General features: G+C 38.3%; 1 protein-coding gene across 1 annotated transcript; it reads left to right on the top strand.

Moving 5' to 3' along the window:
• The first annotated feature begins 184 nt into the window (after nucleotides 1-184).
• On the top strand, nucleotides 185-16,391 carry ZBTB24 (zinc finger and BTB domain containing 24). The gene is made up of 7 exons (XM_015827502.1): nucleotides 185-364; nucleotides 3,028-3,999; nucleotides 6,680-6,847; nucleotides 8,271-8,354; nucleotides 9,234-9,317; nucleotides 12,400-12,481; nucleotides 14,012-16,391. The coding sequence occupies exons 1-7, from the start codon at nucleotides 253-255 to the stop codon at nucleotides 14,823-14,825; spliced, it is 2,316 nt and encodes a 771-aa protein (XP_015682988.1). The 5' UTR covers nucleotides 185-252; the 3' UTR covers nucleotides 14,826-16,391.
• Nucleotides 16,392-16,609: the final 218 nt, after the last annotated feature.

Raw genomic sequence — 16,609 nt, forward strand, 5'->3', positions numbered from 1 at the left:
CCTCTCCCCTCGTAATCCACTCCCTCGTCTTGTGACTTCACTTCCGGGATATGCGCCTGCCGCTTCCGGCGTGTGCCTTTGGCTGGCTTCAACCGCCTGTCGCGGGGCTCCGTATTTGCAGCTTTCGCAATCGTGGGTGAGTCCGGCTTCCTCGCTGCCTCTCTCCCCCCCCCACATCCCCCCAACGGCTAATAGATGATCTCTAGAGAAAGGTTCTGCTCTTCCGTTGACAGCTATTAGACGAATGGCCCGATGGAGGGATTTGGGGGTTCCAACTCTTCCTCTGGTTCTTCTCTGATCTTTATGGACTACGGGATGGCCGCGATTGCGGCTGCATTAAGCCGGCTACGAATGCATAATTCTGGTAAATAGGTTGGTTTGGGAAATATTGTTTTGGTAAATAACAATCATTGGAAGGACAGAACTTTCCAATGAGTGTCCGAGAGGGAGAAATTCACTACCCGAAACCTCCTATTTTACAGTTGGATGAGATGAAAAAGCGTCACCTGTTGAATTTCGCTTGCAGCTGGTGGAGGCAGCAAAGTTCTGGCAGGAGGGGAAAAAAAATAGGCATCGCGGTTCTGTTTTTTCATCTTTTGCCCTTTATTTCATTATCTCTCTGCTTTGTCTTGCTTTACAGTCTTGATTCCTTTTTTGTTTTAAAGATGAGAGCAAAGGGAAGTGTGTATAACAGGCGGATGGCTTTTAAAGACCAGCCACTTTTTGCCCTTATTTCTCTCATTGGTCGTCTTTTTGCTTCTGCAAAGGTTTTGGAAAAAGTACGAGAAATAATCACATTATAGAAAAGAAATGTTATTTTTATTATTCACTTATCAGGGAAGTCACATAGTATGGAGAATCTAACCTGAAAGGGAAAGAATGGTACAGAGTCAATGATTGAATACAGCATGATAAATGGTTTTAATGTTCGTAGGGATTTTAACATGGGAGGAAAGAAAAGTCATTTATATATATATATATATATAAATGTAAATAAAAAAGAAAATGTAAAAAAAGAAAAGTGTAAAAACTTCTTGTAAAAAAAGTATCCCAACTGAACATTTTAAGCTAACATAGTACAAATCATAGAAGTATAAACAATAATGCATTAAATCAGTATTGAAAATTACTGTTCAATTAGAAATATGATTCTATGGCAAAGTTGGATGTGGCACAAAACTATATGTAACATTATTTAAGAGAAAAGCCCTTTCTTAATGGAACAAGTAGCCTATAAATATCCTGTTTAGTTTAAACTTTCAAAAATATTGGAAAACAAATTTACTTCCGTGACCAGCCCAGTAAAAGATTTCTTAAGTGGTTTTAGAAAAAGTGGCTATATCAGCATTTATTTGAAAAAAAATTATAGATTTCTGTCTGAGGCTCAATTGACTCTAGATTATTATAAGTGCTGCTTATGTCAGACTATGCAAATCCTTCGAAAGAGTCATTGTGCAATAATGCATTGTGCAATATTCAGACAGGAATCTGAATAAAGTACTTTTCTTCAAAACAATAAAGCAGCCACACCTTTTCCCATATAATGTGGAAAAAGCCAACAGCAGCATACAGAGCAATCATGTAAGCATGGGAAAAGGTACAGCTGCAATACTGAATCAGAGAGAGATGCTGCTTGTACATTGTGACAACACTGGCTAGTTTCCTGTTGACCAGAACTTTAATATAATCATTCCCATGTGTTAAAAATAACAAAAATAGATCTGGACAATATCTGTCTTCATGTTTCATTTGCATCACTGCTAAATTTGAGATTTCTATTTTTTTTAAAAAAAATGTTGAGATTGAATGTGTATAGTTTCTCACTAGATCAGATTTTTATTTACCTTATCTCCAATAATGCTTAAAAAAAACGTACATTCCTATCTGAATTCTGCCTTTATTGATTTGAAAGAACCTTTCTTGGTATTCACAGATATATACTTAGAAATAAGTTCTGAGGTCTACTTATAATTGACAATTGATCAAAAGTCAAACTGTAATATGTATGTACTGTATTAGATTCGAGTTGTCTAATTTGAATGGTATTTGTCCTCAGTAGCTCCAGTGCAAACCCTCTTTGTGTATACATGTACATCTGTGTGTCCATGTAGAAATACCTGTTTGAATGAATGGAGCTAAAATTTCAGCCAATGGATTTGCATCCCAATTTACTCAGGGGTCCAGGAGGAGGACCTTCTCTTTTGTTGCTCCTGTCCTCTACAACATCTTGTGCCCCCCCCCCCATGTGAGGCTGGCCACAACCCTCCTTTCATAAGGGCCTAAAGACCTGGCAATGTTAGTTGGCCTGGGGCTCCAATGGGGAAAGAGCACAGTGGAGGTGATTGATGGAGTAACAACAGATCCCACCTCCCCAAATTCTGCCCCTGCCCACCCCATATGACCTTAGATTTTAATCTTGAGTTTTAATTTATTTATGTTTTAATGTAGATATAGTTTTGTGACCCTAAGCAACCCAGAGTTATCTTATGGTAAGATGGGTGACCAATAAGTTTAATTAATTAATACTCATCCCTAAATGAAAGGATTTATTCTATACTGAGTCCACTAATTAGGTGCTTCCATAAGTTAAAAGAGGTGAAATGTATTGCTGCTTTCCCCCACTGCCAGTTTCCATGTTTCTCTGGAGAGTCCCCCCACCTTTCCAAAACAGAAGTAAGGCATTATAAAAAGTAGGTGGCAAATTCACGACAATTGCCTTCCCCTTTCAAACTTGGGGTATCTTGTCATATAGAGTTCTATTTTTTTGCTACTTTGCTACTTTGGTATCAACAATTATTCTATTTTTAAAGCTATTTAATTATTAACTATTAAAGCTAAATGAGGCCCATATTTAGGATGCTTAATTCAAAATTATATTGGCTAGCCTGTAACTCTGAAAGTTGGGCATTTCAGGGCATTAGGTAGTGCCATTCGAATAGGCCAGCAAATGTGCCTTGTACTTAAATATTTTTCCATTTGTCCTGGAGCATTTTGAATCTTAGTTTCTTTTTTTCCCCTTGTCTTTAGCAATAATGGATGAAGTCGTATCTAATTCTTCAGAGAAACTTATAGCAATCCACTCCAAGGTTCACAGAGATACTATCCTGATTAAATTTGAGGAACAGAGAAAAAAAGATTTTTTGTGTGATATCACTTTAATTGTAGAAAATGTTCACTTTAGAGCACATAAAGCATTACTTGCTGCCAGCAGTGAATATTTTTCCATGATGTTCGTTGAAGAAGGCGAGATTGGCCAGTCGATCTATATGCTGGAAGGGATGGTGGCCGATGCTTTTGGTGTGCTATTAGAATTTATTTACACAGGCTGCCTACAAGCTAGTGAAAAAAGTATAGAACAGATTTTAGCGACTGCTCATCTCCTTAAAGTGAACGATCTAGTCAGAGCATATACAGAGCAACAGAAAAACTGCAGCTTAACTAACACATTATCTGGAATTTCTAATGGTGAATCCCCAATAGCTGTCTTAGCCAAGAACAAGAAAAATAAAGACCCACCAAAACGAAAGCGTGGAAGACCAAGAAAAGTGAAGAACTTTCAGGAAGAAAAACTGGACTCCCTTTCTACTGAAGATGTTCAATTAAAAGAGAACAACTCAGTTCATAATAAGCAAAATTTCCTAAAGCGGGAGGCTGTGGTGGTAGAGGACAGAACTAACAATGAAATAATTCCTGTAAGTGGAGAGGGAAGAGAAATATGTAGGACAGAAGCGGTGGTCAGTGTCTCAACAGAAAAAGATGAGAACTATGATCCTAAGTGCCAAAATACACAGATCTCTCAGAGTCGTTACAGCAAACGTAGGATACGGCGGTCAGTCAAGTTAAAAGATTATAAACTTATTGGTGATGAAGAGGACAATGGACTGACAAAAAGGGCCAATGGCAGAAGAAAACGTACTGGTTCTGAAGTTGAGTGCAAAGACTGTGGGAAAGTCTTTAAATATAATCATTTTTTAGCTATACACCGAAGAAGTCATACAGGTTAGTTCTCTTTTTTCAATCTTAGGGCAAAATATTACAAACAATCTACATTCTGTTATTAAACCGTGATTGAAAGATTAATATAATGTATAAATCAGGGGTCTTCAAACTTGACCCTTTTATGACTTGTGGACCTCAACTCAGCATGCCTGGCTGAGGAATTCTGGGAGTTGAAGTCCACAAGTCATAAAAGGGTCAAGTCTGAAGACCCCCTGGTATAAATGATCAACTATATATGGGGAAATGAATTAATCTAAACTTTTATTTATTAATTTTAAAAAGTATACAGCCACTCATATAAATTAACCCAGATGGCTTACTATTAGATGTATAAGTAATGAAATATATAAGGTTAAAAATATTACACACCACCAAATACCATAACACTATCTTCTCAACATCACAAATTCTGAGCTCACTTCCCATTCTGGTGCAACATCTGAAGGTTTGACCTTAACAGCCTTCCAGAAGGCAAAGAGAAGAATGGCCCTTCATAGGGTAAATACAGCTATGAAAAAGGCTTGTTCCTAGATCCTGGCAAATGGCTAGAAGAGAACTGGAGTAAGCCCACCCTGTCCAATTTAATGGGACAAGTAGATGTCCTCTAAGGCAGGGGTCTTCAGACTTGGCCCTTTTATGACTTGTGGACTTCAACTCCCAGAATTCCTCAGCCAGGCACATTGGCTGAGGAATTCTGGGAGTTGAAGTCCACAAGTCATAAAAGGGCCAAGTTTGAAGACCCCCTGCTCTAAGGGAAAGAGGTCACTTGTATAACCTGGCCCTGTGTCATACAGGGCTTTAAAGGTGATAAGCAGCACCTTGAATTGCACCACAAAGGAAACTGGAAATCAGTACAGCTTGTGCAGCAGTGGTGTAACACAGGTAAATTATGAGCCTCCCAAAACTTTGTGCCTCATGGTTTGCTGATAACACAATTATGTGTTTAAAAGCTTTCATATATAAATATTTATTAGTTTAAACAATAATGACTTTTACATTTATAGTTAAAAATTAAAATTGCAGCGATAGAAATTGGAATCTCTTTAGCAATCTACAACACGATTGTTGAAAATCCTCCTCACAGTGATCAGCATACATTTCTCACCTTCCAAACAGCTGAACTCTTAGAAGAAAATACATTTACTACCTTGTCCAAAGAATTGTGCCTGGAAATAAGCTGCCTAATCTTCAGTGGCTATATTTGTTTAAGTTCCATACAAAATGGAGAAAATAGTCACAATAATATAGCTTAATTTCTTGTAATATTTATTTATTTATTTGTACCCTGCCTTTATTATTTTTACAAATAAGGCGGCAAACATATCCAACACACCTTCCTCCTCCTATTTTTCCCCACAAAAGCCCCGTGAGGTGAGTTGGGAGTTGAGAGTAAGTGACCGTTCCAAGGTCGCCGACCTGGCTTTCACAACTAAGGCAGGACTCACACTTTCTTGCCTAGTGCCTTAATTTCTAGACCAAACTGGCTCTCTTAAAATATTGTTTTTAAAAATCCATTTATCAGATTCAGGAGCTTTGTACAAATATTCAGTGGAAATTATACCAAGTCTCATAAAACACATGATGTGAAATCATTAGATTTTTAGGCGTTTGTATATATAAAATGCTATGCTAGATTTTCAGTCTGTGGTGAAAAATTCTGAGGAGAGTGGTTTCTCCGGGATTTTCTTATCTTTTTTCTCGCATCAAAAGCAACAGATGGATGCAGATCCACTGTGCCACAATGCCTGTTCTCTCCTGTTGTGCTTGACTAAAGAAGGTCTTTTAAGGTTGAAAAACTTAACAAACCTCCTACCCTACCTATTTGTCTACCACCCATATGTTTAATTATTTCCATCACCTGCTTTATGATAAACTGGTATATTTTCATAGTGTTACAAAATTTAAGAGCTTGCCTACATGTTGAGTCATAGTAATTGGTTGCGCTTAGTGAACCTTGTATAAGCCTGAAAAAATGATGCCAGCCCTGCTTACTATTTAAATGAGAGATCACTAGGAAATTCCTGGACCATAGACCAGGAAGGAAAGTTTTTGTTATATAAAATAAAGTGGACTTGTCCTAAAGTCCTCCAGCGTTATGCTTAATGGGAGACTTTATCTCTGTGCATCTACTTATGGATTCACATGAGTAATTAGCTTAAGTAGTTCTGCTCTGTAAATTAGGAATCTCTGTAGTTCTATATTTCGATACAGCCTCAAAAAAGGAACACTTTCGTTTTCTTGGTTTATCTATCTCCCTTTGGGACATAGCATAGAAACCAGGAGACCAGGAGTTCTAGTACCAACTTAAGCACGAAGCCAGCTGGGTGACTTGGGCAAATGAATCTCTCCCAGCCCAATCCACCTTATAGGATTGTTGTGGCAAAAATGGGAGAAGGAAAGAATATTAGGTATCTTCATGGACTAGAGTTATTTATATAAATAATTACAGCAGGATATAAATAAACTTGGTGTTATTAGAATTAAAATGATTTAAATTGCACTTTTGTATAAAGATTTATTTTACCATCAACACTGCTGGCTTTGTAGTATTTTCAAACTGTGGTAGTATTGAAAAATTACTTCTGATTTAAATTAAATGATGCATGGGATTATTTCAAGCACTGATCCATCTGCTTGGAGTGTCTGTTTCCCACTCACAGTGACGTACCTTTGTTTTCAGGAGAGCGCCCGTTCAAATGCGGTGAATGTGGCAAAGGCTTTTCCCAGAAGCACTCTCTTCAAGTTCATGAGCGGATGCACACTGGGGAACGCCCATATACTTGCACAGTTTGCAATAAGGCTTTAACCACAAAACATTCTCTCCTGGAACACATGAGTCTTCATACAGGTAAGATGAAAAGCTAGGCTAAAATTTTAAAGTGAAAAAAATAATCCCTGGCTGGATTAGAATGATTATACCTGTATTATTTCAGTAACCGAATGTTTGACACTTCTAAGAACTCATTTTAAGAATTGAAAATTATAGCTGACCCCAATATTTTGTCCTTAGTGTCTGGTTTTTTTTTATAAGGTATTCTTCTGTAGTTCATAGGGGCTACATTAATCCGTAAGACTAGGTCTTTCCATTCAGTTATAGAAAGCTTTTTATAGCTCATGATTTCTCCCTGTGGAATACCCAATTTCAGTTTTATGGTAGAAGTCCCCGGTGTGTTTTCCTTTGAATAAGGTACATTGGATATAACACCCATATTCAACTGGTATTCAAGGGCTTACTGCTATTTCTATTCCAAGAATGAGATGAGAAATTCCTCCTTCTGACTACTTCATACTCTCAAAATCTATTAACAGAGGCAAGTAAATTTTGAGAATGTGATAGTGACTGCAGAGATGAGCTAAATGGAAATCTGCTTATGTAATGTTCTGTTAATGGAAGTCCAGGTACAAAATGTGAACTACTATCAAGTAGTACTGAGAAAATGTTTCATTTTCCAATATCTGCTATGATTCTGTAAAATAATTTATGAAATCCTGTGTTCTTCAGGGTCCCTCTGATTTACATATATAACTTCTCTGCCTGCTTCATACCATATAACTTTGGTATCCTCTTGTTTAGTTAATATGATTTGACTGAAGTACTTCATCTCATAAACGTATGAAGTCACTGTATGGCTTCATCAGTGGCATTTCTGAGGAATTTCTTTTGCAGACATTTGCCAGGCAGTCCACTAGTCTCAGTTTTTCTACAAGTGGTCCTTGGTTAACGATGGCAATTGGGACTGGAATTTCCATCGCTAACCAATGTGGTCATGAAGCGCAATGTTATGTGTGACTGCATCATTTAACAACAGCAGTTCTAGCACTTCCCAACTGCCATCATTAAATGAATCATCTTGGGTTGTTAAGCAAAGGCAATTTGAAACTTCCTGCCAGCTTTCCCATTTACTTTGTAGGAAGCTGGTGAAGAAGGTTGCAAATGACAACCCTGGGATGCTGATGCTGCTACTTGCTACTATGGTTCTTTGAATGGCATCTGAGAATTTATACAACCCATCCATTCATCTGACCTGGGACTGAGAATAATCACCTTGGATTCAACTTTCTGTGCCAGTTCCGAGAACAGGATTTTTGGATGATGCCCTCCTTTGTAACGGGCAGGGTGATTGTCAGAATTCCCTGCACTTCGGAACACTTCAGATGAGTTGCTGTGCAAGAGCAGAATAACTAGGTGTGAATTCACAAATGGCTGCTCATAATACCATAAATACAAATAAATAACTACAGTTTCTCTGTTTTCCCCTCTTTCTTTTCAGGTCAGAAGGCTTTTACCTGTGACCAGTGTGGAAAATACTTCAGCCAGAGAAGGCAACTTAAAAGTCACTATAGAGTTCACACAGGTATAATGAATTAAAGAATACTACAAGTTGTTAGGAAGTGTTGAGCTTTCCTTGCGCCTTTATTGATTCACAACCAATAGGTGTATATTTGTTTACTGTGCATTCCATAAATGTTTCTGCACACTGTTAGTCCCATTTGATCATTTTGCAGAATTATTATACGAGTAATGTGATAATACAGAAAATTAAAATATTCTGTGTTTAAGGAGTTGGGGATATCTTCTGCTGAAAATGCACAATTGAAAGGAGGTGATTCATAATAAGCTAAAAGTTATGAAGATACCATGATTGAAGATAGAGATAGTAATGGGATAATTCCTGTATATGAAGAAGTAAGAGAAATAGAGTTGCTTGTAGAACAGTTGCTGTGTGAATTGGACCATCAGTTGTCTTAACTTTGGCATTATTGTGTGCAAGCTTGTTTCAATAATGTAATAGTTTAGCTACTAAGATTATATTGGAAAAAGTATAACTGCAAATGTACTGATGAGCAACAACTAGAAGAACATAGGGACACATAGTATCACCTGCTGATAAAACACTATCTGTTACCATATGAGATTCCTCCTTCATCCCTTGCACACCTCCCAAATCTGGGAGTAATTGGAGCACATGTGGAAGTAAAGTAGAGAAATCCACCATGCAAGCAGAAGTCAGCTCACCTAACATTGGATGGAGCCATTGTCCATGTTTTAATTTTCTAAATGTTCTTTAAAATGTGTCCCTCACTTGTGGCATTACTTTGGTTTCAGTTGTATTAGAATTGTAAACGTCATGCTTTTATTATTATTAACTATCTACATGTTGAGATAGAAATTTTAAATGAAATAGACACACTTGGGAAATATAATAATTTATTTTTCATTTTACCATAATCAGGCCATTCATTGCCAGAATGTGTTCTCTGTCATCGTAAATTCATGGATACAGCTCAATTAAAGAAACATTTAAGAACACATACAGGTAATGCTGCTTTCTATTCTTTTCTGAAAAAAAGCTGTCAGCATATATAGCAGTGGTGGCAAACCTATGGCACATGTGCCAGAGGCGGCACGCGGAGCCCTCTCTGTGGGCACACGCCATTGCCCCAGCACACATGGTCTCTAAAAGTTCACCATCACTGGCCTAAGGCCAGCCAGCCCGGCGCTGTCATTGGGGAGCCCACCATCCCACCCACCAGAGACCCCCTGGATCTCCCCCAACCTTGCTCGGCTCCCACAGATGTCCCTCCCCATAAGCAACATCGAGGTGGCCACGCCCACCCCAGCCATGCCCACCCAATCTGCCATGACTACTGCAGCCACACCCATCCAGTGGCCACGCCCACCCAGTCTACCAAGCCCACTGTAGCTGCGCCCGGCGAGTGGGCCACACCCACCCAGCACTCGGCGATACATAAGTGGGTTTTGGGTTGCAGTTTGCGCACTCGGTCTCTAAAAGGTTTGCGCACTCGGTCTCTAAAAGGTTTGCACTGGCTGCCAGTGGCCTTCCGGGTACGCTTTAAGGTGCTAGTCACCACCTTTAAAGCGCTCCATGGCATCGGTCCTGGCTATCTCCGAGACCGCCTTCTGCCGCAGATTCCCTCCCACAGGCCGGTACGCTCCCACAGAGCGGGCCTCCTCAGGGTGCCGTCGGCCAAGCAATGTCAGCTGGCGACCCCCAGGGGNTGGCTGCTCATAATACCATAAATACAAATAAATAACTACAGTTTCTCTGTTTTCCCCTCTTTCTTTTCAGGTCAGAAGGCTTTTACCTGTGACCAGTGTGGAAAATACTTCAGCCAGAGAAGGCAACTTAAAAGTCACTATAGAGTTCACACAGGTATAATGAATTAAAGAATACTACAAGTTGTTAGGAAGTGTTGAGTTTTCCTTGCGCCTTTATTGATTCACAACCAATAGGTGTATATTTGTTTACTGTGCATTCCATAAATGTTTCTGCACACTGTTAGTCCCATTTGATCATTTTGCAGAATTATTATATGAGTAATGTATAATTAAAATATTCTGTGTTTAAGGAGTTGGGGATATCTTCTGCTGAAAATGCACAATTGAAAGGAGGTGATTCATAATAAGCTAAAAGTTATGAAGATACCATGATTGAAGATAGAGATAGTAATGGGATAATTCCTGTATATGAAGAAGTAAGAGAAATAGAGTTGCTTGTAGAACAGTTGCTGTGTGAATTCGACCATCAGTTGTCTTAACTTTGGCATTATTGTGTGTAAGCTTGTTTCAATAATGTAATAGTTTAGCTACTAAGATTATATTGGAAAAAGTATAACTGCAAATGTACTGATGAGCAACAACTAGAAGAACATAGGGACACATAGTATCATCTGCTGATAAAACACTATCTGTTACCATATGAGATTCCTCCTTCATATCTTGCACACCTCCCAAATCTGGGAGTAATTGGAGCACATGTAGAAGTAAAGTAGAGAAATCCACCATGCAAGCAGAAGTCAGCTCACCTAACATTGGATGGAGCCATTGTCCATGTTTTAATTTTCTAAATGTTCTTTAAAATGCATCCCTCACTTGTGGCATTACTTTGGTTTCAGTTGTATTAGAATTGTAAACGTCATGCTTTTATTATTATTAACTACCTACATGTTGAGATAGAAATTTTAAATGAAATAGACACACTTGGGAAATATAATAATTTATTTTTCATTTTACCATAATCAGGCCATTCATTGCCAGAATGCGTCCTCTGTCATCGTAAATTCATGGATACAGCTCAATTAAAGAAACATTTAAGAACACATACAGGTAATGCTGCTTTCTATTCTTTTCTGAAAAAAAGCTTTCAGCATATATAGCAGTGGTGGCGAACCTACGGCACCCGTGTCAGAGGCGGCATGCAGAGCCCTCTCTGTGGGCACGCGCCATTGCCCCAGCACACATGGTCTCTAAAAGTTCACCATCACTGGCCTAAGGCCAGCCAGCCCGGAGCCGTCATTGGGGAGCCCACCATCCCACCCACCAGAGACCCCCTGGATCTCTCCCAACCCTGCCCGGCTCCCACAGGTGTCCCTCCCCATAAGCAACATCGAGGTGGCCACGCCCACCCCAGCCATGCCCACCCAATCTGCCATGACTACTGCAGCCACAGCCATCCAGTGGCCACGCCCACCCAGTCTACCAAGCCCACTGTAGCTGCGCCCGCCGAGTGGGCCACACCCACCCAGCACCCGGCGATACATAAGTGGGTTTGGGGTTGCAGTTTGCGCACTCGGTCTCTAAAAGGTTTGCCATCACTGATATATAGTTTAGGTAGGAACATTCAAGTAAATAGCATGCATCTATAGAGGATAAATGAGCTTATAATGGATTCTAATCTTTAACACTGAATCTGTGTGGTGCTGAATCTATACTATGCTAAGTTTACAGTAACAAAATTGGTACGGAGCTATTAAGGTCATTGACTACAGCTGCTGTATCAGGCAGTCCTCTGGAGTTTTGCAGCCCAGTATAGGAGTCCTAATGCTGATTTCAGTCCACCATTCAGCCCAGGAATCTAAATTGAAGCTTCCCTAATAGATGATTCAGTGCCTTCAGTGAAGGCCGACTCATCACATTTGAATAATTGGTTTCAACTGTCAAACTGCTACTACTGTTAGAGAATTTTTGGCTATGGAATTTTTCCCCGTAGGAAATAGAACTCTTGCTTTTTATGACAGAGGGCAGATGATTATGACTGAAAACCTTGAGCAGATTATTAAAAGGAAATAAAATCAATATTATCCATTCTGTGTATAATTTTATACAATATGAGAAAATGTTTTATAATCTTTTCCCCCTAATTTTTTTTTACGGTGGGGGCATTTAAAGAAGACTGAAGAGAAAAGCATTATCCTCCAAATTTTTCTCAGTGTTTTTCTGTATGTTCATCTCTCTAGTAATTATGTATTTATCCTGATAGCTATGAATTAGCATGAGATTTGGTTGTTATATTCATTAGAGTGTACTTATAAGTCAAACTCTCTTAATTGTTCTTTAAGAGATAATTACATACGTACTAACCAAGCATGTTTTTATAGGTGAAAAGCCGTTCACTTGTGAAATCTGTGGCAAGTCATTTACAGCAAAAAGCTCTCTTCAGACACATATCAGAATTCACAGGTATCTCCTTTTTCTTTGTGGTTTATTTGGAAATCAGTTTGTAGGAAATATTTTGAGTGAGACTATTAATACAGTTTTATTATCTGCTGCAATTACAGATCATGGTTTGTAAATTCAGTTCACGTTATGTTGTATGCTGACAATTTTAATTTTCTGTACCATGGGTATACAACCTTTTGGCTTGCCTGGACCGCATTGAGTGAAGAGAAATTGTCTTGAGCCTCATATAAAATATATAACATAGTTTTATAATAGAAAAATCACATGATGTTAAAAATTTACAATCTAGCTGGGCCACATTACTACCTGTCCAGGGCTGCATGTGGCCTGTGGGCCGGTCATGCTTGATCTACACCATTACGAATATTTAAATTATTTTTAATCACTGGGTCACATTGTACTTAGTCTTTAGCCCAAAGCTAATGAGCACTGTCACGTTATTGAATATATATTGTCTATTGAGTCCTGCTTTAAATGAACTCTGGTTTTTTTATCTCAGTATTTTCTCATTTTTCATTATAGGTGAAGCAAGGAATACAGTTTAATTTATTTTCTTGAAAGTTTTGGTAAAAAGCTTGGCATTACAAATTGAGAGTATGTGTGCATTAGAAATGGATATTAGTAGTCTTTAAAAAAAAACTTTGAAAATTGTTTTTTATGGGGCACCTACAGATCATCATCTGTTTTAAAAGTAGAGAAAGCTGACAATCCTGTAAGTCAGGGGTCTTCAAACTTGGCCCTTTTATGACTTGTGGACTTCAACTTGCAGAATTCCTCAACCAGCTTGCCTGACTGAGGAATTCTGGGAGTTGAAGTCCAAGTCATAAAAGGGCCAAGTTTGAAGACCCCTGCTTTAAGTCTTCGAAAGCTCAACAGTAAAGAGATAGAGTTGGAGAAATATTATGATTGTGTGGAATTTTTCTCTATCTTTTCACTTATTACCTCAGCTGCACCAATGTAAATCAACTACATACCCCCAAATGGATACAAAAGAATAGTATTGCTATGTCATCTTAATGGCAGGCTTATTCACCTATTGCCTCAACATATGGTTGAGGATCCTTCTAATAGTTTGTTTACTATTATTCTTTGGAATAACCAATTGGAACATGATTAGAAACAAACATAGCTACTACAGTATAAATGGCAAGGGTGCAACGGGTTTAGATATGCCCAGTTGGATAAAATGACTCGCCATACATCTGCGTTCCTGCCCAATAGTTTTTGAGATTGGTAATCTAGATGCCAACCATGCTGAGGCATTATGAGCAGCAATAGGATTTCAGAGCGTTTCGTTCTGTCATACAATGATGATTTGTACTGTCTGATAAGAAAGTGAGGTGGCTTCCATTGACTTATTTATCACTTACTTGAGTAGTTGATGTACTTCGTAGGAAAGGAGAAAGAGAGAATCCATCTGGCATTCAGTTTTAATGCAGTGATATTTGAGTAATGTTTTGGGGATTTTAATATCATCCATGCTTCGAAAATATTAGCCTATGTGATCAAACCAAACGTCTTCTCTTTCAGAGGAGAGAAGCCCTATTCGTGTAGTATTTGTGGAAAATCCTTTTCTGATTCCAGCGCCAAAAGGAGACACTGCATCTTGCACACTGGCAAAAAACCTTTCTCTTGTTCAGAGTGTTGTGTGCAATTTGCCCGTTTAGACAACTTGAAATCTCATTTGAAAATTCATGTCAAAGAGAAACAGCTACAGGAAGCCAACACTGCATCCAACAATAGCAGTACAGAGGACGTCAGGAACATTCTTCAGCTGCAGCAGTATCAACTTTCTACCTCTGGACCCGAAGAGATCCAGCTGTTGGTGACAGATTCGGTGCACAACATAAACTTTGTGCCTAGCCATAATCAAGGCATTAGCGTTGTCACTTCAGATGATTCCCAAAATGTGATGGCAGAGCACACAGGCAGCCTTACTCTTCTCACTCAGCCCTCACAGCAGCTGCAGAACCTGCTTCTTTCAGGCCAAACAGAACCCACAGACCAGATTCAGAATATCAGCATTGTGAATGACCCAATGGATTCTCCGCAGACTGAACAAATGCATGTCATCACATTGTCTAAAGAAGCTCTGGAACATCTTCATGCCAATCAGAGTCAAGCAGACGTGCTTCAAATAGCTACAGGAACACCGCATCCAACCCCGCATCTGCAGATGGCCCAAGAACCTAGCCAACAGTTTCGCATTAGCCAAGATACAATTCTACCTCCTCAAATTAGCAAGGGACAGACCCAAACTGTACATATCTCCAATTCACCTCAGCAGCCTCTAACTGTAAACCAGCCATCTGGAGATCATCACCCTGAGGGGCAGACTTTTTAAAATACAAGCTGATTTCCTTCTTAGATGTATTTATTTATCAAGATGAAATAAGATCCTTCATGTGAAATGCATTATATATACAGTATTCACTATTTAATTTCACATGCTGGTAATGTTGGCTGTTGGCTTAACAGCAATGGGTTTATGCATTTTTATTTTGCAGATTTATCAATTTAGATATATGCTGAAAGAATGGCTTTTTAACCAGTGTTCTATGCATTTTGCCTGAACTGCAATAAAATATTAAAAGAACATGGTACAAGCCTACTTATGCATTTTGCCATCTCAGTTATTTCAGTGAGAAAGAACAATGCATGCTTAATTTTTCCACTGACAATGATGGGATGTAAAATTGCCTTTGAATAGACTTATACTGTATATATTTAACAAGCCTATCAACTGATATACATATAGTATTTTTTCCTCCTATATGCTCATTAGTTTGGGCTAAAGCAAGCCCATGTTTGGATTTTTTTAAAATATGGATCAGTCTCTTTGTGTCAATTAAGACTCTGTGAGAATGTTTTATGAGAAGATTTTAACATGCGTGTGTAAAATAAGAGGAATTTTTGCAACTTTTTGCAAAAATAAATGTATAATTTCAAAAAACAGAAAAAAATAAAGCTGCATTTCCAAACAGATGGGCATAGCCTCTCCTAAGTAATGATAACAGGCTTACCAAACCATTGCTTTGTTTTGGTTATGCTTTCATTAGCTTGTTTTAATGTATACACGTCAGTTCAGTGCTCAACTTCCCTAGGCTTAACTGGCACAAATCAATCCTGGTATTGGCTTATCAGAGCAAACACAGGCATTGTGATTTCTCCTTTCTCTTGTACTTTTTATATTCTGGTGCATAAGCAGTATACACGTTGCTGTACTAAAATAAAAACAAATGAATGTTTCCCATTATAACTACAAGAATTTTTGCTTTATATGCTAACAGTAGCTCTAGTTTGTAAGCTGGAATCAAACTGGAGGATAGAGTATAAAGGCTTTATGCTTGGGCCGATAAACCATTGACCAAAATTATTAGGCCTGAAATAGTCTAGAAATAGGAAGGCATGTACCCTCTGAGCATACTTTTCTCTTTAAGGAATTGCATTCTATTCTTCCTTTCCTTGTACTGCCTAAACTGTACAATATGGATTCTGCTGAATATAGGAAAGCTTCATTGGTTGAACACTGGTTGGCAATGAAAACTTACAGATTACTTCAGCATCCTGGTGGTAACCTTTGGTGTAATGCAGAACAGGATGAAATGAAAGGTGCTAAGAGTTTGGACATGGGAGAGACGGTACCCATTCTTCCCTCAGTTAAGCTGATCGGGATTTTTACAAATCTGTTATTTTAAAGAGTTTTGTGTCTTAAGACCAACTGAATGATCTTGTGAAGATAATTATGAAGGTTTGTATAAGAAAAAAAATATCAGGAGGGGGAAATGGCAAAAGATGTATAACTGGGAAATAATTCTGCTCTAAATGATTAAATTGTGGCCTCGGTTAAACATTTAAAATATAATGCTTTGTGTAAGATCTTTCTAAAGTGCTTTTAAAATAAACAATGCATATATTAATTCTTCTGGAAAATATGTTTCCTGCATGATTTATCTCTGTGTTACAAACTTCTTTTTTTGTCAGAAATGTGTTCTTTACAGGTCAAACATGCTTCTGCCGTATAAAGATGAACAAATTCTATCCAATTGTTTTAAGAAAAATATATAAAGTTACAATATAATTGCAGTAATCATGTGTGCAAATATAAAAATATATTTCAACTATTTC

This window comes from Protobothrops mucrosquamatus, unplaced genomic scaffold (assembly GCF_001527695.2).
Source record: "Protobothrops mucrosquamatus isolate PMUCROS unplaced genomic scaffold, P.Mucros_1.0 scaffold3741, whole genome shotgun sequence".
NCBI classification, from domain to species: Eukaryota; Metazoa; Chordata; class Lepidosauria; order Squamata; family Viperidae; genus Protobothrops; species Protobothrops mucrosquamatus.